General features: G+C 38.4%; 1 protein-coding gene across 1 annotated transcript in view; it reads right to left on the bottom strand.

Annotated features, from left to right (window-relative positions):
- The window catches only part of PDE10A (phosphodiesterase 10A), a 175,705-nt gene that overhangs the window by 7,936 nt on the left and 142,164 nt on the right, over nt 1–25,605 (bottom strand). The window contains exons 19-20 of the mRNA XM_021693209.1: nt 21,302–21,474; nt 555–666 (exon numbers count right to left, since the gene is read on the bottom strand). Of these exons, the coding sequence (XP_021548884.1) occupies nt 555–666; nt 21,302–21,474 (285 nt within the window). The remainder of the gene's footprint in view (nt 1–554; nt 667–21,301; nt 21,475–25,605) is intronic.

The raw sequence follows: 25,605 nt of genomic DNA, 5'->3' as shown, positions 1-25,605 counted from the left end.
GGCTCAGGTCATGGTCCCGGGGTCCTGGGATCGAGTCCCACATCGGGCTCCCTGCTCGGCGGGAAGCCTGCCTCTCCCTCTCCCACTCCCCCTGCTTGTGTTCCTGCTCTCACTATCTCTCTCTCTGTCAAATAAATAAATAAAATCTTTAAAAAAAAAAAAAAAGAAATTAAGTTCCATGGTTGCCTCACATGTCAGGGGTATCATGAGTTAAAAGCCCACATATTCTATGGAACTCATAATCGGTCGTTGAATTGACCATCTGGAGTATTTACAAAATCTTGTACGTCTATGGTACAAGGTAATTATGTCCCCAATTTCCAACTGCAGACATACACAGCCTGTGACACTGGGGTCCCACAATCTCATGGGCTGTATGTCTGCATCTGTGTAGAAATGCTAATTCTCCTATTGCATGTGACTGACAGTATACTGTTTTTTGAAGTAACAAGCAACCTGAGCTACTAAGACATTGTTACTAATTTACCCATATATTTACTTTCTCATCAGACTTTTTCTCATTTTTAATGTTCATATAAAAATCAAAAACATACCTCAGCCCAGAACTCTGCATAGATATCATTTGCTGTCAATTTTGTCACCGGCCACAGCTTTGTTACAGAACAAAGATCACAGGCAGTCATCATCAAACCAATGACACGATCTCTAGAACACAATAACACAAAACAGGTCAGCGTGGCATTTGCACTCTTACAATAAAGGCTAGAAAGACTTGTGCATTTTCAGGAATAAGGCTTAAATAGCAGGCATTACTTGGCAACTGGGAGGAGAGTGGGCAGGGAGAGAAGCAGTGTTGCTTCAACTGGAAGGACCTGGGTCACCTCTGTCACTGCCCCAGGAAGGGTTACGGTGCACCTCAGTATCATTGCTGTCATCAAGACAGTTGGGCATGGCTCTGGGGCCACCTAAATCCTCATGGAGTTCTGCAAATGTACAGGGTGAAGAAACCTTGAAGAAAAAAATCTACCCCAATCCTTTTGTTTATATATGAAAAATGTGAGGTGCAGAGAAATGAATGACTTCCCCACGGCGCAAGCAGCTCAAGACAAGGCCAGAGCAGACGCAGGTTCTCAGCATGCGTGATGGGAGCTGCCTCCCAACACTTTGCAAACTCCAACCTCCAAAGAAATTAGTCCTCTTTTTCAGTTGCTTTGCATTCACATTTTGACTTCTTTTTTTCTAAATGTGGTTTGGTTTCATCTTTCTTCTTGAAGAAAAAGAAAAAAACTACTTGAAGACTTGAAACGGACATACCCCTACAATTTTAATGGATTTGGTCTAGTGACCTAAATGAAATCTATGGCACGAACCGCTGATTAGTAAGGAATTTTAATATACTGACTTTACCTTTTATGAAGCAAATTACATACTTTAAAAGGCAAATTATCAGGAAAGATACAAAATTGTGGGGCAAATGAGATGTGACCATTTCCAGCTCATATGTACATTCTAGCGAGTCTCGGGAATCCGCCTCCGCTAAATACTGCCTTAGTTCTTGTAACCGCACAGACGGTCCCCTCCAGGGGCACAGCCCGGCCCTGGGTCCTGAGCCTGCCCCCACCAGGGCAGACGGCATATTAAGAACGCCCATCCGTCGCTGTGGCCGAGCCTCTCATGTAGCGGCTCTCCCATGCACAGATTCTTGGCTATTTGGGAGACCCTGCCTGGTCTGTTTCCTGTGTCTGGGACACCGATCCCTTGCAAGGCTCCTTTATTTCCCATCAGTCCACTTCCTTTAGGCCATTTCCTTAATTAAAATCACTTTTACAGCCTCACTTTCCTTAAGAACACATCTTTATTGGGGCAGACTAAATGGCTGATGAGACTTCTGTGCACCCTTCCTGTGACCCCAAACAGATGCCGTGTGAAGATCCAAATTCCTCAACGTGATCAGGAAACTCCATATTTTCTTGATGCGGGAGTTTCCTAATAAGCACTTTGTGGTTTAAAGGAAGAATATTTCTGGATTTGGGCTTCTAGAAGAACGAATTTGTCATCTGTTTATTCAACAGGTAAATTCATTAAACAGAAACAGAACATGAAAACAAAACTATGGCTGTTGCATAATATTGAAATAATTCAGTCTTGTTTATATTCACATATACACCTCAACATTTACTTCTGTTGGCTGAACATTCTAACAAGCTTTACCTCAAAAAAGATTTATCTCGTAAATCCACAAAACAAGAAATGTTAACAGAACTGGGCACACTGTAGGACGCAAGGAACCAATTTTCTCCCTGGACTGGATTTCACAGGTAGTGTGGTTACTATTAGGGTTGAGAAGATTATGACCCCAGTTGTCATTCAGATTTCACTGTCAAAATTACTTAGACAAAACAATTCAACAATAATTATTTTACTGGTAACCAAAAAAGTAAGAATAAACAGGTAAGAAAGTTTTTATTAAATGCCTTTAATAAATTACTTATCTTTTACTCTGAATGACAAATCAGTTAGATGGTCATGGTTGCCTGGAAATATTAATGTAAATTGGAATGATTTTATTTCTTTCCACGAATGGAATGTAGGTCTAACTGGGATAGCAGCTTAATTCATCATGCGTTCTGATAATCAACTCTGGAAGGGATGGAGTTTATGCTAGCTAAACTCTAGGTACAATCTTGTATAACCGGGTCAGCAAAAATAACAAAGAGCCCAATGCAATGCCTATGTTATAGATGATTCTTTGGTAAGTAATTTCAGGGAGTTTGACTACATTCATTTATTCCAAAATTTTTTGAGTGCCTCTATGTATCAGGCACAGTTATAGTAATGAATCAAGTACCCTGCTCTTTATAGAACTAACATTCTAATATGGACACGCAGAAAATAAGGTAAAAAGTTTCAATGAACAAGCTTGTAAAAATTATTGTAAAAGAGGCAGAACCATGAAGATCTGTGAGAGTCCCACTAGAGACGAGTAGGTATGGAAGTTCTAATGTGTCCATGAGGAACATGGTGAGCTTGAGGAACAACAAGCCGGTCTGCCTGATGTGGAGGGATGAGGCACAGCACGGGGTGCTGCCCGGTCTGGAGACAAGGCAGAAGTCTGCTATTCCAAGTCAGATGGTCACACAGTGGAGGCTGCGAGCAGAGGAGTGACATGCTCCACGTGGTAGAGAGATCTTGGTGGAGAATGACTTGTACAATCATAGGGGCAAGGGAGGATGGGGAGAGATCACTTAGGAGCCCACAGTGGTCCAATGAGAGAGGATGGCAGCATGATTCCGATGGCAGCAGGAGACAGGGACAGGTGGAAGGCTCTGGGTGTCAGGTAGAGCCAAGGTGAAACACAGTAACATCTGCAGGTGTTATGGTGACAAAGCCCCCCTCCCCCCGTTCCTCTCCCTTCTACTCAACCCCCATGCATAATCCCAGACCAGGCGGAACTAAAGACACAGGATCCATCAGGGTGTGCAGACATTCTGACCTCTCACCAGGGCCGTCCTACCTTAAAATTCTCCTCCCACATCAGAAGATCACAGAATCGCAGAACTTTACCAAAGGAGAGGAAACCACACAGCATGCAGGATTTCAGGTGGGTTACTCTCCCATTATGCTCCCCACGCCCCGACTGCCCCCCACCACTCTACAAAAGTTCATCAGCCACGGATACAATGTCGTATTGGAAGAAAAGCAGAAACATGAAGCTGGACCAGATGAAACGTAAGTAACTTTATAAAAGATTTCAAATAGAGATATGAAGATTGTATATTATATATTTACATATATATACACAAAGAATGAGTTCTCATATGATTATTATTACAATTCTTCATTTGTGTCAATATCTGGATTTCAAAAAGACTGAAGGACTAGCTAATTTCCACAGTGAGCTCCAAACAGAAGACTTCTCTACCCTCACTGTTCACTAGGCTCTGACATCATTCCGGCCTCCCTAATAACGTGGCCTGGTTTTAAAATACCGTTAACATTACCTACTTCAATCCAAGGTTATCAGCCAGGGCCCTAACATGAAAGAGACGGCACACCCAGGGGGACGGGAGGACCGACTGACAAGCTGAAGGGAGGCTAAGGATGGGGAGGCACCGAGGGTCAGCGGCAGCAAGCAGGCCCTGCCCTGAGCCCGAAGGGGCAAGGGTACGGAGCTTTCCCCAGAAGCACTGTGAAGCCAGGGGAACAAATGCACCAACTCTTCTGTCCTCCCAGCCTCTCATCTCTTGTTAGTGCCACCAGTCTCTGAATCCAGAAGCTGGAGGGAGGGCAAGATTGCTGGGTGACCCAGCCCCTCCAGGTCAAAGTGGAAAACATGGTCAGTGGATCTGGAGGCCAAAAGGAGACTACTCAGATGACAGGAGTACCCAGAAGGGAGAGCTAGAAAGCTGTCGTTCACACTGAAAAGTACGTTTGAAACTCAAACAACTTTTAAGTTGTTACACCTCTTTATTCGCCTCTTTATTACACCTCAAATTACACCTCTTCATTCATGTATCAACAGAAAAATGGGTTTAAAGTCAAACTTTCTACTAATCTAAGAAAATCTGTTCCATTAGTGTTTGGGGACCCAGGTTAAAGTGGATAGTCCAGCACAGAACTGTCATGGAAAATAGAAAAAAGAAAAAGAAAGAGGAAAATAAATACATGCCTGCTTATCTTAGAATGCTCATCCACAAAGAGCTAATCAAAGACCAGGTTTCTACTACGAGGTGGTCTTCATTACAATGTGGCTGAGGTTGGGTAAACTGGGGTCCAGTGGTTAAGTAAAGAGCAAGCTTTTGGGGTGTGTTTTAGCAGGTGTTTTGTTTAGAAACTACTATCTAGCCTTATTTTAACTCTTCTGTTTTATTTTAAAATCCCGTCATACACAATATTTGAAAAGAGACTAGGTTAAATCATTTTCCCCCTTAAATTATCATTTTAATGATCTTTTCTTGTTTTTAAACTTATCTTCAAGGAATTTTAAATCACAGTATTAAGTAACTTAAATAAATCATGTTTATGATAACTACTTTTCTGATAATACAACCCATTGTGGCTATTTTTGAAACATTAAACTCAGGATGCTATGGATGCTCTGAAAATATTATTTGAACAGCTGCAGAGTCAAAACCGTACATGAGATGTTTGACTCCTACCGTTTCCAATGACACAATACAAGTAACTCTTTGATATAAGCATAAGCATGGTGCAGTGATGAGCTCACTGAAGTAAGCTTTAAATTCAAGTTCTCAATTCTTAATTTTATAGAATCCTATGTTGCTTCTTCACAAAATGTCATTGAGAGAAAAATAACTACATGTCAAAGGGAAATCACTCTTGAGCAAATGTATGTCACAGAGGGATTTGCTATTAAAAATCATCCTAAACTGGGGCTCCTTGCTCTGTGGGGAGCCTGCTTCTCCCTCTCCCTGCTTCGCCCTCTGTTTGTGCTCTCTCTCTGTGTCAAATCAATAAATAAAAACTTTTAAAAAATCATCTAACTTAAAATGTATTTGCCTAACAAAATCATTGTATTAGTTCTAGAATTGAGAGCCCTTACATAGCAACATGCACTACTGTAACTTTAAATCAAGTGAGGACATTAGCAATTTCACGTTAGAACTTAGTTTCCCTACATTTCAAGTTCTTCAGATGAAACATAAAACACACCTAGCAGAATGAGGCCCCCATGCATTTACTATGGCAGGTAGACAGAGATTCTTAATTTAAATAAAGGATGCACTTCTCTATTTTTTAAATTTTTTATTTTTTTTAAAGATTTTATTTATTTATTTGACAGAGAGAGACACAGTGAGAGAGGGAACACAAACATGAGGAGTGGGAGAGGGAGAAGCAGGCTTCCCACCGAGCAGAGAGCCCGATGCGGGGCTCGATCCCAGGACCCTGGGATCATGACCTGAGCCGAAGGCAGACGCTTAACCACCGAGCCACCCAGGCACCCCAAGGATGCACTTCTCTAGACGTTAGGTAACTTCATTCTTGGCCAAAGTCTGCCATTGATTTTCTCAGATGAATATCACCTTTTCATGTTTCAGTATTAATTCTAGGTATAAAGAGAGAAGCCACTGTCTGTCGTTTATCAACTATGCAATGGAGTAATTATAATCGATATCTACAAAAATTATCACCTAATATTATCATATATTTAAGTACAGACATTTCAGCAATATCAGGTAAATTGATGTATTAAAAGTATAAAAGAGATTCTCTAAAAGAGAACAAGAATTCATAATCAAAAAAAGATACTATACTGATAAACAGAGGTAAACAGTAAAATAACAGAAACATTAAAATTTATTTAAAAATATATTTCCAGCTTATAGACTACCCATTAACTAATAGAGAAAAAATAGCTTTGGAGAAGCATCCTTTATTTAAACGGTTTGCAAAGAGCCCCCGGCTGCCGTGAATATGGACCGGCTAGCAAGGGAGACACCTGCCCCCTGGACGACATCAGTGCTGATGGCTAGCGGAATCAGGGCAGGCAGCAGTTGCTCATGTTTCTTTTGGGCAAGAATTACTCGAGCAAGAGAACTAGGAGTAAGATAGAAAAGCTAGCCGCATTCGGAGTTGGTACCTGTCCCTTCTGTACAGTGCCCAGCTGAGCTACATTCTACCACCGAGGTGAAAGATGGCTGCAACCTGCAGGCCTCCTGGAGAAACAGCTGTCCTGATACAGGTAATGCTCCCTAGGGAGTGTCAGGAGTGCACACACGTCCACGGCAAGGATGGCCGGTGGGATATACATCTAGTCATAGGGCAATGATGTCCGTGTTAACTCGAGCGTAAGAAGGGGCTCTAGAAGATGCTGAGGAGAAGGGTTTGCAACCACAGCCATGAGGGCAGTTCTGAACCTGCAGGAAAGTCACTGTGACTGCACACGACGCCTGCCGTCTTGAAGGACAGCACGCAACAGCTCCAGATGTGCAATTCCTTACAGACATCACTGTAGAATCCCCATAAAGAGATCTATGGAAGGCCACCAAAGCCATGTCAAATGTGGGAGTATTTCATGCCCTAATAATTTTAAATGGAGTGGAAAACTTACTCAAAACTAATCTCCTCAGAAAGGAGACTTGATCTCATCTGGTGAATTAAACACCATTCTATGTATTTTTTTAATGATTTTATCTAAAGACTTACTGATAGAATTGACATACTCTATCTTGTTTAAGGACAAAACACTTGAAAAAAGATGATTCATATTTATCATATAATCATATTTCTGGATTGTATATTTTTTGTTTCTCATACTTTAGGTGTAATTTATATAGAATGAAATGCATACATTTGAAGGATAAAGTTCAAGGAGTATGACAATGTATACAGTCCCAAACTACCACACCAATGAAGACAAGGAACATCTTCATCACCCAGAAACCCCTCCTGCCCTTTTCCCATTCAGTGTCCTTCACCCGACGCCCACAACTGCCAGTCTGAGTTCTATCACAATCATTAGCACTATTAATTCACTTGGCCTTTTCTGGTGCATCATGGAAATGTTTTCATATAGTATATACTATTTTAGTCAGCAAAATGTCTGTGTGACTCATCCATGTTGTTGCATGAGTCAGCAGTTCCTGATTTTTTAAATTGCTGAATAGAACAGTATTACATTGTAGAAATGCCAGAAACTGTCTATCCATGCACCTGTTGTTGGATATTTGGTTTGCTTCCAGTTTAGATATGTTATGAATAAGGCTGCTGTTAACATTTATGTCCGAGTCTTTGTGTGAACAATATGCTTTTATTTCTCTCGAGTAACCCGAGAATGGAATCACAAAACAAGCATATATTTAGCTACTTAAGAAACTTCCAAAGTTCTTTCCAAAGCAGTTGTATATTTTATCCTTCCACCAGCACTATGTTACTATTTTAGTAGCTTCACATCCTTGCCATCACCTGGATATTGTTGGTCTTTTTAATTTTGGCCATGCTAGTGAACATGTAGTGCTTTATTATGGTTTTAATTTGGTTTTCCTTATACATAAATATGTTGAGCAAAACTTTATGTTCTTTTTTTTTTTTTTTAGGATTTTATTTATTTGACAGAGAGAGACACAGCGAGAGAGGGAGCACAAACAGGGGGAGGGGGAGAGGGAGAAGCAGACGCCCCACCGAGCAGGGAGCCCGATGCGGGGCTCTGTCCCGGGACCCTGGGACCATGACCTGAGCCGAAGGCAGGCGCTTAATGACTGAGCCACCCAGGCGCCCCAAAACTTCATGTTCTTATTGGCTTTAGGATCTGAAAAATATCTTTCACTCTAGGGCAACCACTAAAAAAAAGTTAAAAAAAAAGAAATATAGATGATATGTTAAGAAAGGAGAGACAATGGAATCATATAAAATAATCAATTAAAGCCACAAAAGGTGGAAAAAGAGTGGAAGGCAAAAATAGAAACAAAGAACAACTGTGACGAATAGAAAAGAGTAACAAACATGGCATATATTAATGCAACTATATCTATAATCACTTCAAATGTCAGGGGTCTAAATACACCAATTAAAAGAGGTCATCAGAATGGACTAAAGAACAAGACCTAGCCCAACCATATGTTGTCTACAAGAAACCCAGTTTAAATATAAAGACACATAGAGATTAAAAGTCAATGAATGGAGAAAGATACCAGACTAACATTATTCACAAGCAAATGGGAACAGCTATATTAATTTCAGACAGGACAGACTTCAGAGCAAAAGTTATCAGCAGTAAAGACGACCATTTCATAATAATGAAGGGGATAGTTCTCCAAGAAGATGTAACAATCCTCAACTTGTCTGTGCCCAACAGTAGAACATCAAAATACGTGAGGCAAAAGCTGACACAACTGCCAAGGAGAAATAGATAAATCCACTATTTTAGTTGGACAGGACAGACTTCGGAGCAAAAGTTATCAGCAGTAAAGACGACCATTTCATAATATTGAAGGGGATAGTTCTCCAAGAAGATGTAACAATCCTCAACTTGTCTGTGCCCAACAGTAGAACATCAAAATACGTGAGGCAAAAGCTGACAGAACTGCCAAGGAGAAACAGATAAATCCACTATTTTAGTTGGAGATTTCAACACCTTTCTATCAGAAATGGGCAGACCCAGATAGCAGAAAATCAGTGAGGATATGTTTGAATTCAGTAAGTCCATCAAACTATTATATATAATTGACATCTGTAGACTACTTCAACAACTGTCAAAAACACATTCTTTCAAGCTCACATAGAACATTCACCAAGATAGACCATGTTGCAGGGTACAAAATACACCTTAACAAATTTAAAAGAAGAGAAATCATACAGTGCATGATTTTTAGACAACAATGCCATTAATGAGATAGCAATAACAGAAAAATAGCTGGGAAATCCCCCAAATACCTAGAGATTAAACAAACCATTTCCAAATAACACACAGGTCATAGAAGAAATCAAGAAAAATTTAAAAATATTTATGACTAAATGAAAATGAAAACACAACTTAACTTGTGGGATGCAGGGAAAGCAGTGTTTAGAGGCAAATTTATAACATTAAATGTACATAATAGAAAAGAATAAAGACATAAAATAAAAAATCTAAGTTTCTATTTCAGGAAGCTCAAAAAAGAAGAGCAAATTAAATCCAAATGAAGCAGAAGAAAAGAAAGAAGAATTAGAGCAAAAATCAATGAACTTGAAAAGAGGAAGTTGACAGCAAAAATCAATCAAATCAAAAGCTGGTTCTCTGAAAAGATCAACAGAAACAATAATCCTCTCTAGCCAGTCTAACTAAGAAAAAAAGAGGATACTAATAACTAGTATTAGAAATGAGAGAGAGAATGTCACTACAGATCCCAAGGACATTAAAGGGATAATGAAAGAACACTCTCAACAACCCTATGCCCACAAATTTGATAACCTTCATGAAATGGGCCAATTTCTTGAACGATACAATCTGCCAAAACAAAAAGAAATAGATCATCCAAATAAGCCTATATCTATTAAAGAAGTTGAATCAATAATTAATACTTTTCCAAAACAGAAAGTACCAGGCCCAGATGGGTTCAGATGGTGAATCCTACCGAACATTTAAGGAAGAAATTATACCAATTCTCTATAATCTCTTTTAGAGGACAGAAGCAGAGGTAACACTTCCTAACTCATTCCATGAGGCCAGCATCACCCTGACACCAAAACTGTGCAAAGACATTACAAGAAAACTATAGACTCATACCTCTCATGGCATAAATGCAAAAATCTTCAACAAAATATTAGTAAATCTAATATAATGCAGTATAAAAAGAATTATACATGTCCAATTATGATTCATCCCAGGTATGTAAGTCAAGTTCAGTACTAAAAAAATCAATTAGTGTAACCCATCATATCAAGAGACTAAAAAGAAAAATCACATTATCCTGTCAGTAGATACAGTAAAAGCATTTGACAAAATCCAACAGTCACTCATGATAAAAGCTTTCAGCGAACTAGGCATAGGGAGAACTTCCTCAACTTGATAAAGATCTACAAAAAACCTATAGCTAACATCATACTTAATGTTGGGAAACTCAAAGCTTTCCCACTACGATCAGGAACAAGGCAAGGATGTTCTCTTTCACTACTCCTTTTCAACACTGTACTGGAAGTCCTTGCTAATGCAGTAAGACAAGAAAAAGAAATAAACGGTATGCTGATTAGAAAGAAGAAATAAAACTGTTCACACATGGCATGACTATCAATTTAGACAGCTTGAAAGAATCAATAAAAATGCTTCTGGAACTAATAAATTATTACAGCAAGGTCACAGGATACAAAGTCAACATACCAAAGGCAGTCATTTCCTATATACCAGCAACAAACAAGTGAAATTTGAAATTAAAAACAAATTCCTATTTACATGAGAATCCCCCCTCCCCAGAATGAAATACGTGTTTATAGGGAGAGGCAAAAGACCCAGCATAGCCAACACAATATAGAAGGAGGAGAATGAAGTTGGAGGACTGACACTACCTGACTTCAAGATTTACTATAAAGCTACAGTAATCAAGACAGTGACGCAGTGGAGAAAGAATAGACAAACAATTCAATGGAAGAGAACAGAGCCCAAAATAGACCCACATACATATAGGCGAATCACCTTGTGACAGAGGCAAAAGCAATAAAATGGAACAAAGATAGTCTTTTCAACAAAGGGTGCTAGAACAACTGGACGCCCACATGCAAAAAAAAAAAAAAAGAAAGAAAAGAAAAGAAAGAATCTATATACAGACCTTTAACTCTTCCCCAAAAAATTGACTCAAAATGGATCATAGACCTAAATGTAAAATACAAACTTATAATACTCCTGTACAAGAATACCAAAGAATAATCTGTTACTGTCTTGATGCTCTCCTCTACTGCTGGCATTACATTTTATAAACACTTGGTAATCAGTAAGTGTTAGCATACAGATGGAAAGGCTGATGTGCCCGAAAGTACTGAATGCCTCACCCCTGAGCACTGGGGTGAGTTCTCCCAGCTTCTGACTCTTGGGTGTGCTGCATAAGCCCCTGACACCGCCTCAACCCCCCACAAGGCATCAGTTGATCTCCTGTCCTCTATGGTAGAGCTTGTTTTTCTTCTTGCTGATCCCTCCCCTCACTTCTCTCGGACTTCCTAAATGCCCTCTGTCCAAGTCTTTGTGCTGCGAAAAGTGTTTGCTCTGCCCTAGAAACACTGGGAGTGGAAAAGTATTCAGTTCTAGGCATGTCTACAAATTCTTCACCTTCCCAATAGCACAGCCGGTCTCTTCTTACCAGGACACAGTGAGTCTCATTCTCAGAATCTCCGAGTCTGGCCAGCTGAAGGGCTCTGCTCTTCTCTCATGGGCAGAGGCCAGCTCTGATGATGTCCTCACTAAAAAGGCAGACAACCGTGGGATTTCAAGGGCTCCAAGGAATGGAACAGAAGGATGGTGGCCTTTTCTGGCGAAGCTCAAAGGCTCCCACCCTGCATACAGGCCCATGTGCCCACATGTGCCCAGCTTGAGTCAGGACACTGAGCTCACCCAGTCCCACTGGTTTGGGTATTAGTTCACAGCAGCTCTGATTACAAACAGGATCAAATCAGGCAGAGTTTCTGATTTTATGTAATGCTATTGTGAAAATGAGCTTAACTGCTTTCCAGTATAGTCATTAAGATTCTCTTAACTTCCCTTCTCCAGGATACCTTGCATGAGTCATGGCTGGAGAATCTCACTATACCGAGAAGCTGAAAGGTGAGATTCCTGGGGTTTGTCTTCCCAGCAATGAACCCAAGTCCTCCCTGTAGGACTGTTATCCCTGATCCAAGGTTAGAACATCGGGAGACCATGACCTGGTAGATGTCTCCTTACCTAATCACTCCCCATCCAAGAGGGAAGACAGGTGTCTGTGCAAATTTACCTGGGTGGAGATGAGAGAGGACAAGGAGGCAAAACAGGCACAGAATGGGGCTGTCCGGTACTCAGGAAGCCCCAGTGAAGTCTTTAGGCCTGGCCAGGATCTTCCCTCCCCAAAGTCAAGTCTATTTGCCCCCAGGGTCAGTTGGACAATTTTGATTGCAGAAGACAAAAAAATCACGTAGGCCTCTGTAACAAAGTACCACGAACTTGGTGGCTTTAACAACAGAAATTTATTGTCTCACAGTTCTGGAAGCCAGACGTCCAAGGTCCAGGTGTCAGCAAGGTTGCTTCCTACTGAGGACCATGAGGGAAGGGTCTGTTCCAGGCCTCTCTTCTTGGCTTGCAGGTGGTCATCTTATCCCTGTGTCTTCACATGGTCTTCCACTGTCATGTCTGTATCCAAATTTCTTCTTCTAAAGATATCAGTCATACAGGATTAGGACCCACCCATATGGTCTCATTTTATCTAATTACTCTTTCAAGGCTATCTCTCTGAATATTGTCACATTCTGGGAATTAGGATTTCAACACAGGAATTTTTTTAGGGAACACAGTTCAGCCCGTAACAGTTCCTAGAACACAATTTTATTTTGAGGATATTCATGGCCCAGAGCTAAGCTGAATGGCTGTTCCTTTCACCATCTCTCTCCACAACCTTTTCATTCCCTCAGATGAAGTCAAACACCCCTTGCATCCTTACAGAACTTGCCACCACTATAATTAAACCATGTGATGCAAAGTTATTTCATTGACGTGTCAATCTCCCCGTTCGACTGGAAGCATCAGGCAGCAGCAGGGCAAGTGGCTGTCTTGTTCTTTGCTGCATGTCCAGCACCTGGCCCAGGCTTGGCACATGACAATCTGTGGTTGTGGAACTGTGGGTCTCTCTGTGCTTCTGCTCGCTTCTCTCACTCCTTGCTGGCCAATCCCTCAGGAGCCTCTGATCCAACATGCTCACATTTCAGAGAGATATTCCATACACTATAATTTCACTTCATATCATTTGTGTTAACATTTAACCCCCTAAGGTCATTCACATTTTTACTTAAAATTTAAAAGGTAAATCTTTCATGTAATTTTTACTTTGTCTTATTATTGAGTTGTTAAGAGTTATAAAAGACCTAAATATGGAGAATATTTTTCTCACATTGGGTGGCTTTTCACTTCCTTAAAGGTTGTTTTGAAGATTATGAGTTCTTAATGTGATAAAGTCCAATCTATTATTTGTTTGTTTGAAGGTTAGTGCTTTCATTTTGTTTCTTCCAGCTTCACTGAGGTCAGACTGACAATAAAAGTTGTATGTATTTAGGTTGTACGATGTGATGATGTGCATGTATACACTGTGAAATGATCACCACAATCCAATTAACACATCCATCAGCTCATATAGTCTCTTTTTCTGTGTGTGTATGATGAGGACACTTAAGACCTACTCTCTCAGCAAGGTGCAAGTATAATATACAGTATTATTAACTATAATTGCCATGCTATAATTAGATTCCCAGACCTTATTCATCTTACAACTGAAAGCATGTAGCCTTTGACCAACATCTCTGAAGGTTAGTGCTTTCTGTGTGCTACAGAATCTTTGCCTACCCAGGATCATAAAGACTGTCTCCTATGTTTTATTCTAGAAAATTTTGTAATTTTAACTTTTACATTTAAGTCTATCATCCACCCGAAACCTCAGTAATTCAAGAGCCATGTGTTGGAAAGACTATCCATTCCTCCATTAAATTTTCTTGACACCTTGGTTGAAAATCAATAGGCTATATAGTGTGTCTTCTGTACTCTGTTCCACCAGTTTATTTGTCTACCTTAACACCAATACACACTGTCTTGATTACTGGTACTTTATAGTAAACCTTGAAATCAGGTAGTGTTAAGTCCTCCATTTGGGCTTTTGCTTTGACACAGTTGTTTTGACTATTTTTTAAGATTTTATTTATTTATTTGAGAGAGAGAGAGAGAGAGAGAGAGAGAGAGTGCAAGTGCACACACAAGCAGGGAAAGCAGCAGTAAGAGAAGGAGAAGGAGGTTCCCTGCTGAGCAGGGAGACCAACGCGGAGCTTGATCCCAGGACCCCGAGATCATGACCCTAGCTGAAGGCTGACACCCAACCAACTGAGCCACCCAGGAGCCCCTTGTTTTGACTATTTTAGGTCTTTTGTATTTCTACATAAATCTGAGGTTAGCTTGTCAGTGTCTACAAAAAAGCTTGTTAAAGTTTCAATTGGGATTACATTTTTGGAGGAATATTTGCAGAGAATCGATATCTTAGCAATATTGATTTTTGCAATTCATAATCAAGATATATATCACTCTTCATACAGTGCTCTCAGAAATGTTTTACATTTTCAGTAGAGACTTATATATCATGTTAAATCTATTCCAGTATGTTATTTTAAAAAAAAAATGACACACCAAGTGAAATTGCTTTATTAATTTCAATTTCCAATTGATAGTTATTTATGTATGAAAATAAATGATTTTTTAAAATGTTGATCATGTATCCTGTAAACTTGCACTTATTAAGTCTAGCAGACTTTTTGGAGATTCCTTAAGATTTTTTTCAGTAGATGGCATGTGATTTAAAAATAAGGACAGATTTACTTTTTCCTTTCAACTCTTATGCCTTTTACTTCTTTCTCAGTGTGATGCACTGACTAGGGATTCCAGCTCGAAGTAGACTAGAAGTGGTCATTGTGGGTATCCTTCATTTGCTTCTAGACTTGGAGGGAAAGTCCTTCATACATCACCTGTCATCACAGTGGCTATAGTGTTTTCAAAGATGCTCTTTAAGAAATTAAAGAAGTCTTGTATTCCTAGTTTGCTCAGATATTTCCCCCCATCAATAGGGGTTTTTGTCAAAAGCTTTTTCTGCATCTTTTGAAATGATCACATAGTGTTTCTTTATTCTATTCCTGTGAATTATATAAATTAGCAAATGCTATTCCTGAGATAAGATCCACTTGTTATGCTTTATTATGTTTTCTTATATGTGACTGAATTTGCTATATTTTGTTATAATTTTTCATCTATGTCCATGAGGAATATTGACTGATCTAAATTAAATTTACTACTTTTGTAATGTGTCTGTCAGATGCTGGTATCAGGATTATGCAGGCTTCATAAAATAAGGTGGTAAGTGGTTCCTATTTCCATTTTCAGAAACAATATTTTTTCTTCCATAAATGTTTGATAGAATTCACAAGTGAAACCATGAGAGGGCCACAGTGATGGTGGTCTCCAAATCTACATTCATATTCCCCTCAAATCCTTGGTGACCCAAGGACCAAGGTCGAAACAGAAACAGAACCACCCTAAAAATGCTTGAAGGCACATAGTCCATAAGGTTAGGGTGATCCATGAGAAATTTAACTGGCCACCAAATAAAGGTCAGTTATTTTTAGAGAAAGGTAACAGAATCCAGGAAGATTACAGAGCATATTACCCACAATCTAAATAAAGAAATAGAAAAATGTATTCCGTGATCCAGAGAAAAAATAGTCAACTAAACAGATTCATAGAAAACTTAGATGGTGGAAATGTGGACAAGAATTTTTAAATAAGTGATGTGTCAAAGAATCTTCAGAAAAAATATATATTTGAATACAAAGAGTGAAGTGATAAGAGAATTTTAAGACAGTCATAAAAGCTATAAAAGTGAACCAAAAGTAAATCTCAGAACTGAAAAACACACTACATAAAATAATATACACCACTGGATGGAGTTAACAACAGACTGGAAAGAACACTGGAATTAGAGACACAGTACAGCTAATTACCCAAACTGAGGTACAGGGAAGAAAAAGACTGAAAAAACAATACAGAGCTTTCACAGACTGTAAGATAGTATTAAGTGACCTATCACATGTGTAACTGGAGCTGCTGAAGAGAAGTGACAAATGAGACAGAAAAAAATATTTGAAGAAAAATAATGGTGGCAACTTTCCTGCACTTCACTGAAATCAGCAGCCCATAGTCCCAGAAACCTCAGAGGAAGGACCTCAAGCAGGATCAGGAGCCAGAAGACCACACTTAGGAACATTATAGACAAAGTGGTAGAAACCAAAGATATAGAGAAAATCTTCAGGGTGGCCAGAATAAAAAGACATGTTATATATAGAATAACAGTAGGAATGACCACTGACTTAACAGATGAAGGCCAGGAGACAATCGAACATTTGGGGATGGGTTAGCCCGGTGATGGGCATTAAGGAGGGCACATACTGCATGGAGCACTGAGTGTTAAACAAAAACAATGAATTGTGGATCACCACATCAAACACTAATGATGTGTGGTGACTAACATAATAAAATAAAATTAAAAAAAAAAGAAAATCTGTCAGCTTATATAATTGCAAATCCAGCAAAAATATCTGAAAAGTGAAGCCAAAATAAAGGCATTTTCAGATAAACAAAGGCTGGAAGAAACTGCTGTCACCACACTTAAAGAAATGTTAAAGGAAGTTCTTTAGACTAGAGTAAGATGATACCAGATAGAAATCTGGAACTGTTCAAATAAATGTGAAGCATTGGAAATGGTGTATATATATGTGAGAAAATATGGCATTATTTTTCTTTTAAAAAATTCTTTAGTAACCAACTGTTTAATTTTAAATATTCGCAATCTATGTGGGATACAGAACAAATGTATCAGTATCCTACTTAACAAGAGCATACCAGCCAAAAAGGGGTATAAATGGATTGTTTTTTAAGGTTTTTACATTGTATGGAAATGGAATGATATTGATTCAAGCAACTGATAAAGATGAAGACTGTAAACTCAAGAGCAAACACCTAAAATAGAAAGAGGTGTAACAACAAAGGACAGTAGAAGGTCCAGAACAAAGTGCGGAAGGAAACATTCAATTAACTGAGACGAAGGCAGGACAGAAGGGACAATGAACAAGGGGTTCAAGGGAACACAAGGAAGATAATGAGACAACCAATCAAATACCGTAACATTAAATGCAAACAGACTGAACAGTCCATCAGGAAGTTAGTGATCTCAGGTCTCAACTACTGCTGGTAACAAGACCCACTCTAAATATAAAGACACAGACAGAAGGTAGGGAAACAATGGAAACAATGTGACACGTCACTAGGAAGCATAAAGAAGCTGGTGTGGCTATTTAACAGAGAAAACTTTAAAGCGAGAAGTATTACAGACAAAAAAAAGAGAATTAATTTCACATTGATAAGATGGTAAATCATGGAGAAGACATAGCAAATATAAATGTGTAGGCACCTAATAAAGTTTCTAAACATATGAAGCAAAATTGAGAAATATGTAGAAATTCATAACTTTATTTATACTGGAAGCTGTATCTCCAGTTAAAAATGGGGAAAAAATACATTCAAAAGTGATAAAATCTGTAAAACGACCATATAATTTTACCAAGAAAGCGATAGGACCTGTTTAGACAAACTATAAAATGTTGTCAGGACTAAAGACTCATGCCAATGTCCTTGAAGATAATATATTTCCATTTTCACGTGAAGAAATAAACACAGCTGCAATCAAAGTGCCAATGTGGTTATTTTTAACTGATAGCAGAATATATTTTTCTTTTTAAGTATTCATGATGGGGGGATAAAAGTCATGATGTCTATAATTTACATTCAGGTGGCACACTGAAATAAGAAAGGCAGAAATATATGGTAAGATGTTAATAATTCTTGTACATCTCAATATAACTTCTACTTTTTTGTAAGTTTGAAAATTTTTTAATAAAAATATTTAAAAATGCATTTATTAAGTAACAATTTCCATAACATTTTTGGACGGTAAATGAAAGATGAAGATTATCTTACCAGGTATGTATGATAAATTTCAACACAGTTACGGTAATCAAAACAGTATGATCACAGTTGAGGATTAATTAGCATTTAAATGGCTTAAGGAACTCCAACAACTATCCAAGTTTATATGAAAACTTCAAGCAGAGGAAAAAATGGATTATTAATTAAATGGCATTGATTTAACCCACCAGGAATAAATAAAAGACATAACTCCAGAAGAACTAAGATCTAACTATGAAAATAAAAACTATAAAAATATACAAAATGAATTTTAAGTGGTATTTATATTACTGTGAGGACAGGGGAGGTCATCTTAAGCAAGACAGGAAACCGGATTTGATAAAAACAAATGAGAGATTTGACCTCATGGAATTAAATTTTTTTATAGTCAAAAGAAAATCTGAATAAAGGTTTTGAAAATCGCCTGAAGAAAATATTTGTAACATATAACAGAGAAACTTTTAGTACCCTTAATAAGATATATAATGCACACTGATTTATAAAAAAAAGTAAACAACTCAACAAAAAAATACGCAAAAGCTCTGAGCAGACATATACACAGAAGTAGGAACGATAAATAGCCAACAAACATGAAGCAATCTGTAATGCAGGGAGCTATCAGAAAATGGCACTAAAATTTTATGAGCAAGTTTTCACCCACATGTTAGGAGGAGTACGAATTTCCACAATCCTTTTAGAAAATTTACTATGTTTAGATGTTTATAAATTTCTAGCATCATGCACTACACAGTACATATTTTTAGAGGACCAGTAGGTAAGACTAAATAAGCAAGTTTATTACAGCTTTATTTATACTGCAAAATTCTAGAACTATCTTACCATCGGGGGAAAGGTTTAACAAGCTTTTATATAGTATGGGGTATACAGTACCCCATACTACAAGATGTTATAGAACTCTTAGAAAAAAGGAATGCATCTGGTATAATCACATTTTTATTAAAAAAAAAAAGAGGACAGTATATTTGTGTATATATATTGTGCACACACACACACACACACACACACACACACACACACCCCAACACAGAACTTGGAATAAACACAGAAAAGTGCATGGGATGATATTATACCCAATAGATTGCTGGCATGGAGTTCAGAAGAACAGAATATTCTTCTTCTTATATTCACTTCTGCACTCTTTGAATTGTTAAGACAAACATGCATTACCTTTAAAATCATTAGCTGTCCAAAAATTAATTAATCATCCATAATTAAGACAGTATACACCACTAACACACACACACATATGCATTAAGCACCAAGTATATTATTTGTAATTAGATTCTTAAATTTTCTATTTTAAAATAATTATTATAATCATTTTGCTAAAAAATATATGCAAGAAACTTGACACTAATTACATGACTCTTATAATCTAAAAAAAAAAAAAATGTATGCACATGGGTTTCAGCAAACCAAAGACTACTTTCATCCAGGGTATGTTATAACCGCCGTAAGAAAGAGAACTGTAAACAAACACCTGTTTCTACAAGAACTACACACAAAACCTGTTGCAGGCAGAGAGACGTGATGATTGTAAATCACATGCATCCCTTGGGCTGCCGGCAGAGGAAGATGTGTTGGGAAGAACCTTTGTGGCTCTTCACGACACTGAGCCCCCCCTTCCATGATCCTGGGAGGCCCTGGCAATGCGTTCAGACCACCCTAGATGAAAATAAGATACCTGTTTTCCTTAAACAGGGCTCTCAAAATTGTGTAAGTTTCAGGCTCTGCAAAATCTGGACCTGCCCCTGTTTGAATATAAACTGAATCCCACACAACAGCAGCTTAATCAAAGGAATGGATATCATCATATTATACGTATGTAATATTCTTGAAGAGGCAAACTTTATTACATATCTATAGTCATTTGTAAATCTAAGGTTTTGTGTTTGTGGTACCTGAGTGAACTGCTTCTAAAAACTTTAAAACAGACTCTTCTAAAAAGAAATGTTATGATCAGTATTTCATGGATCATGGAGGAAGAATGCAAAGCACCCGAACAAAGAGAATATCGACCCAAGTTCAGCAAGACTAGAAGAGACCAGTAAACAAATGTTCACAAATCTAAAGGTAAAGATGGCATCACTTAAGATGGACTTGGTCAGATGTGGAAACAGCAAAGGGAAAGTCCTAGCAGTAAAAGCTGGTGGTCATACCTAAAAACTGACAAGAGGAATAGGCAGGTTAGCCAATGGACTGAGACCTAATATACAGAGGGTGGACAGGTTCACAATGGACACACCTGATACATTTCTGATTTTGTTAGGCAAGGCATGCCTTCTCAGAAAAGATAAACCAGATAAATTTAGCCTGATGCATTAGAACATTTTAAGTAATCTAATTCTCCTTGTTCTGACTCCATGTCCATGAAACAAACTTTTGATTGTCACTTGTTTCCCAAATGATCTGAGCACACTGAATGCCAATATTCTGATGCTTGTAATTAGAATATATGTTTGTAGATGAATAAAATGGAATTCCAGTTTTATCCATCAATCACGTTAGCTTGGTCAATAAGATCTGGATTCTGAAAAATGAATCCATTTTCATTCGCTTTTGAGTCTGTGAAGCCAGTGACCAAACCCTGGACTGAAATGGATTCAAGGAGTGGCCTCTTATAAAATGACATCGCTTTAAAAGTACCCATTCCTGGGGCGCCTGGGTGGCTCTGTTGGTTAAGTGTCTACCTTCGGCTCAGGGCATGATCTCCAGGTCTTGGGATCAAGCCCCACGTCGGGCTCCCAGCTCAGTGGGGAGTCTGTTTCTCCCTCTGCCTCTCCCCCTGCTTGTGCTCTGTCTCTCTCTCTCTTTCAAATGAATAAATAAAATCTTAAAAAAAGTACCCATTCCTATGTGAGCAGTTTAAATTGCAATTCATATTTTAATATATCCCGATAATTCACTCTCAGTAATCTTGTCAAATAAGGAAATGCAAAGCAAATATAAATACGTGTAAAACAAAAAGAAAACACACAAATATTTTTACACTTCTTCTTTCAAATATAAATTTAGGCTAAATTACATTTCTGTTTTTAAGTATGAGTTTATTCCAGACAATACTTCCTAGGCTTCTAAACTTTTAAAGATGATTTTTACCTATGTGATTGATTATTAAGGTTCAGCGATCCGGTCTGGTACATCTCCTCCAATTGTTTCCTGTTTCCAAAGTACAGAGCAAGGTCTGTGGCAATGATAGCTTTGCGGATGATCTCGAGCACCTGTTCATATTCACTGGAGCTCAGGGTGGAGAAGATATTGTGCCCTTCCAACTATGGAGAAAACACAAACACCACCAATAGCAAGCACAAGCGCTAATCTTATGACATTTGCGGTATTTGAAGCAATACAGGCAGTCAGTGGCATCTGGCACCCACATGACAGGTTTGGGGGAAACAAAAGGATAGTTTGTAACGATTAATGGAAATTAACGTCACCGTTTCTCTTTAAGCTACAACAGCGAAGCTACTACCACTTAAATGATCTATCCACTACCGTAACGTCATTTGCTACCACAAAATCCCAGTTATTTAAATATACAGCTAGTTTGGGGAATTCCCAGTAAGCAATTAAAGGACTAGAAAACATAAAATACCTAAGACATTTCTTCTTAAACTAATTTAAAACTTTTTTTATATTAGACTGGAAATTAATGGATTAAAAAATCATGGACATCTTTGTCCACTTAGCAAGTCTAATGAATAGTAACCTACTTTCTCCATATTACAGAAGAAAATGTCCCACAACCTCAAAATAAAGTTTAGTCAGGCATATTAAAATTTCTCCCTACAGGTAACAACCTTTTTGCATAAAACACAAATTGCTGAGGTGCAAACACCGAAGGGCCATCCTCTCTTCTTCTGTCCCCATGGGAGGGGGGACAGCAGACCATCACCCTGGACAAGATCAGAACACTGGGCATTTGGACTCTATTACCTCAGAATTATTCTTCCGCATATGAATCTGTTAAAAACTTTTTACAATAACTGAGAATCTTAAGTTTTTATTTGTAACTGAGATAAAAATGGGTCATTTCTGTTCAAACAAAAAAGACTGAATAATAAAGATGGATTCAATTTGTGGGCTCATCAACTGTAAAATTATTCATTATTAGTCAACATAATCCTACTGTAATTGATTGTTTTCACTTGCTCTGAGCTATATTTATTGGCCGATAAAATACATTAAAAATTTGAAACTATTAAAATATATTTTACAAAATCAGACATTTCTCTAAGACACTGCCTCCTTCCTATTACTCTGAAATAAGGCAGTACATGCACCATTTGTTTTCAATCATCAGAATCTTTATTACCTACTCTTAAGCTTTTATAAATATTTAAATTATCCTATGATAAGTGTAGCAAATGGAATTAGCTCTAGTTGGTTATTTTCCTGACAATAATAATAAGAAGGCCTTACATTTGTAGGATGCTCTAAATTCACAAAACATTTTCAAACGCATGATTTCATTTTCAAATTATTAAATTTAAATAAATCTGATGTCTAATTGAAATGAAGTTATTTGCTGAAGCATCAACAAGATTTTTCTTTGAAGAGCAACTGCAGTGCTTCTATAAACTGGTCATTTCGGTCATTTTTAGTAATGCAATCTCATCTGAAGCAGCTTTCATCTGAAGCAGTATTCTGTATTCAAGCAGAATACAACAGGGCCAAAGGGTAGACGTGATGAGAGACTTGAAGTCGACACAAGGAAGAACCCCCTGAAGCTCAGCTACCATGGGGATGGAACAGGGATGACATAGGAGATGCTGTGGGTGGCGGGTTCAGGCACAGGCTGCTTGGTAACTGAGGGGACAAGGGGAGGGGATTCAAGCTTTGGAAAGGTGGCTGAACTCAACTCTCCAAAATTTTAGTGCAGGAAGATAAAATTTTTTCTCTGACTCCTGCTATGAAATCTGCTTTGCTTTCATTTGATCCTAACTCAAGTAAAGCAGTAGCCTCCATTTCAACATTTAATGCCTCGTCACCTACGCTCCCAAATCATAAACACATTTCACACTGGTAGGTTTGGTTGGTACTCATGCACACATCTGCTATTGACAGGTCATCTGAAGAGCAATCATATGTGATATGTATTTACATGCTTTATTCTATTACCAATAAACCTGTAAATTACAGTGTATAAACATATTCTGTCACACTGCTGGAAATTTTTTTTAGATTTCTCTAAAATAGGAGCTTCTTGGCTTGGGTTCCAGAAACTCTCTCCGGGACCACAGAGTTATAAACTCACCGCATCTATCTACCTATCTATAAATTATGTGTTGAGTGCGTCATCCATAAGCATATTATTTTATCAGATTCTCGAAAGTATCCATGATCTATGGCAAATGGAGACCCATTTTAAAGGATGTGTATATATTCTGTTGGCTACTTTGGATTTACTATTTCTTGTATTACTTTTCTTTTTAAAAAATTTCTATTTAAATTCTAGTTAGAATTTAAATATACATTGCAATATTGGTTTCATGTACTTTTTGATATTAAAGGCAACTAGGTGGAGAAGTCCAGTAGAAGATCTTCATAAGGAGAAGTTGTAACCAGGACCCTATTACTGCCTTCTGCAATATTCTGCAAGAGCAAGGGTAACAAATGAATACACAACAGTATCCCTTCAAGAGGATGGAGTACATATTTTTTAGCACTTTGCTCCTACCAAAGGAAAATAAGGGAGATATAGCAACCAAACACAGCAGATAAACAGCTTAAAATCTTTTAAAAGCTCCAATTTCACATTAGTTAACATTAAAACCTCATAATATAATACTTTTATATACCAACTGGTGAATTTATTATAGTTAATGTCCCAGGTTATCGTGTTTGAAGTTTATGTTAATTCAAGGCAGTTCATCCCATTTTGTATCAATCAGGCATGAAATAACCCACATTTTATATCGGGAAATGTTCCTAAAATCCAGAGATGGGTGAATTGCATATAGTCCTTAGGCCTGTGAGAGCATGTGTGGGCTTGGCTGCAGGTGCTCTAAGCAGCCAAGGTCTGTGAGCTACCGGAGAACACGCGCGATGCTGGGATCAGCCCTGTGCTGGAAGCCCCCCAGTGACCCACTCCCTGGGTGGGTGATCTATCGGTCCCTCCAGCTCTCAGACATGGCGAGCCATGGATTCTCAGCCATCCACTGAACTGCTGGAGCGCTTCTGCCTGTGTCTTTCCCATCACGAGATGAAGAATGTATGTCTTTACTGATTTGGCAGATATTTAGTGTGCAATGTTTCACTTTGTGTAAGGATGTTCGTACGACAGTAGCTAATCTGCCCACAGCCCCAAACAACGTGAGTTCATCTGTGAGGGGTTCACAGCTTAGTGGGAGAGACGCATATAAGCACATGATAAAACGGATGGAGCGGTCTCTGGGATGGAGTTAAGTGATGGGCTCTGGAAGGGCAGGGGCCATGGATTCTGCAGGACAAGGAGGAGTCACAAGAGACCACATGTGTTCAGTGGGAGCCACACAACTGCAGTATGGCTCAAGTACATCGTCTGCATGGAGAAATGGTGACACGGTGAGAGTTCAAAGGCCTCGTGTCAGAACTGAAATGATCACTGGAAGGTAGTAACAAGGAAGGTCATGACAGATGAAGTCTGTTTTAGGACAATTGCTCTAGCAACAACGTGGGTTGCGGGGAGGTTAGGACCGAAGTGGAAGGACACACTGATCCATCTTTCCTTAGCAAGCTTTTACAGTATTATTATTAATCATAAATAATTCTTTCCAAAGCCCCATGCTGCTTAGCTCTATGAAAGAGATTCTTAAAAGAAAGGCCTTGGAGCTCAGATTTCAATACCTGCATGCCAACCAGCCCAAGCTCGCCCGGGTGGGTGTAAGTTACCACCACAGGAAGCCACAGGCATGGGCTGAATCATTCAGGGGATCTGAGATGACAAAAGTCAGTTGCCTCGAGCATTCACAGCAGCAATGGCTTGGTATTTATTCAGGTACTTCATCGTCTACTGCATCAAACCACAGGCTAGGAAGCACAGTAGTACTGTAATTAAGAACTCAGGGTTTGGAGTCAAACAATTCTAGTTTTTAATCCTGTTCTTACTAGCTGTATGACAATGGACAAGTCACTTAACCTCTTTGATGCACATTACTCTTTGTAAAATGGAAATAAACTGATACCTATCTCATAGAATATTATAAAAATCAATGTGTTAGTATGTGCAAAATTCTTAAGTTTCTGATTTATTATAGTAAGTATTAAGTAATAAGTACTACAATATTTATAATGAGTACCTAATAAATGATGAAATGATTACTATGATGATGGTGGTGACGAAGAGGTCAAAATCTACCAGTAAAACTTCTGCAGCCGGAGCTAAGGGACAGAAAGGAAAATCAAACAAACAAATACACACA

The sequence above is a fragment of the Neomonachus schauinslandi genome, chromosome 8 (genome assembly GCF_002201575.2).
Source record: "Neomonachus schauinslandi chromosome 8, ASM220157v2, whole genome shotgun sequence".
Lineage (NCBI taxonomy): Eukaryota > Metazoa > Chordata > Mammalia > Carnivora > Phocidae > Neomonachus > Neomonachus schauinslandi.
Note: the sequence above shows the minus strand (reverse complement) of the source record. Positions and strands in the feature narration are given on the sequence as shown.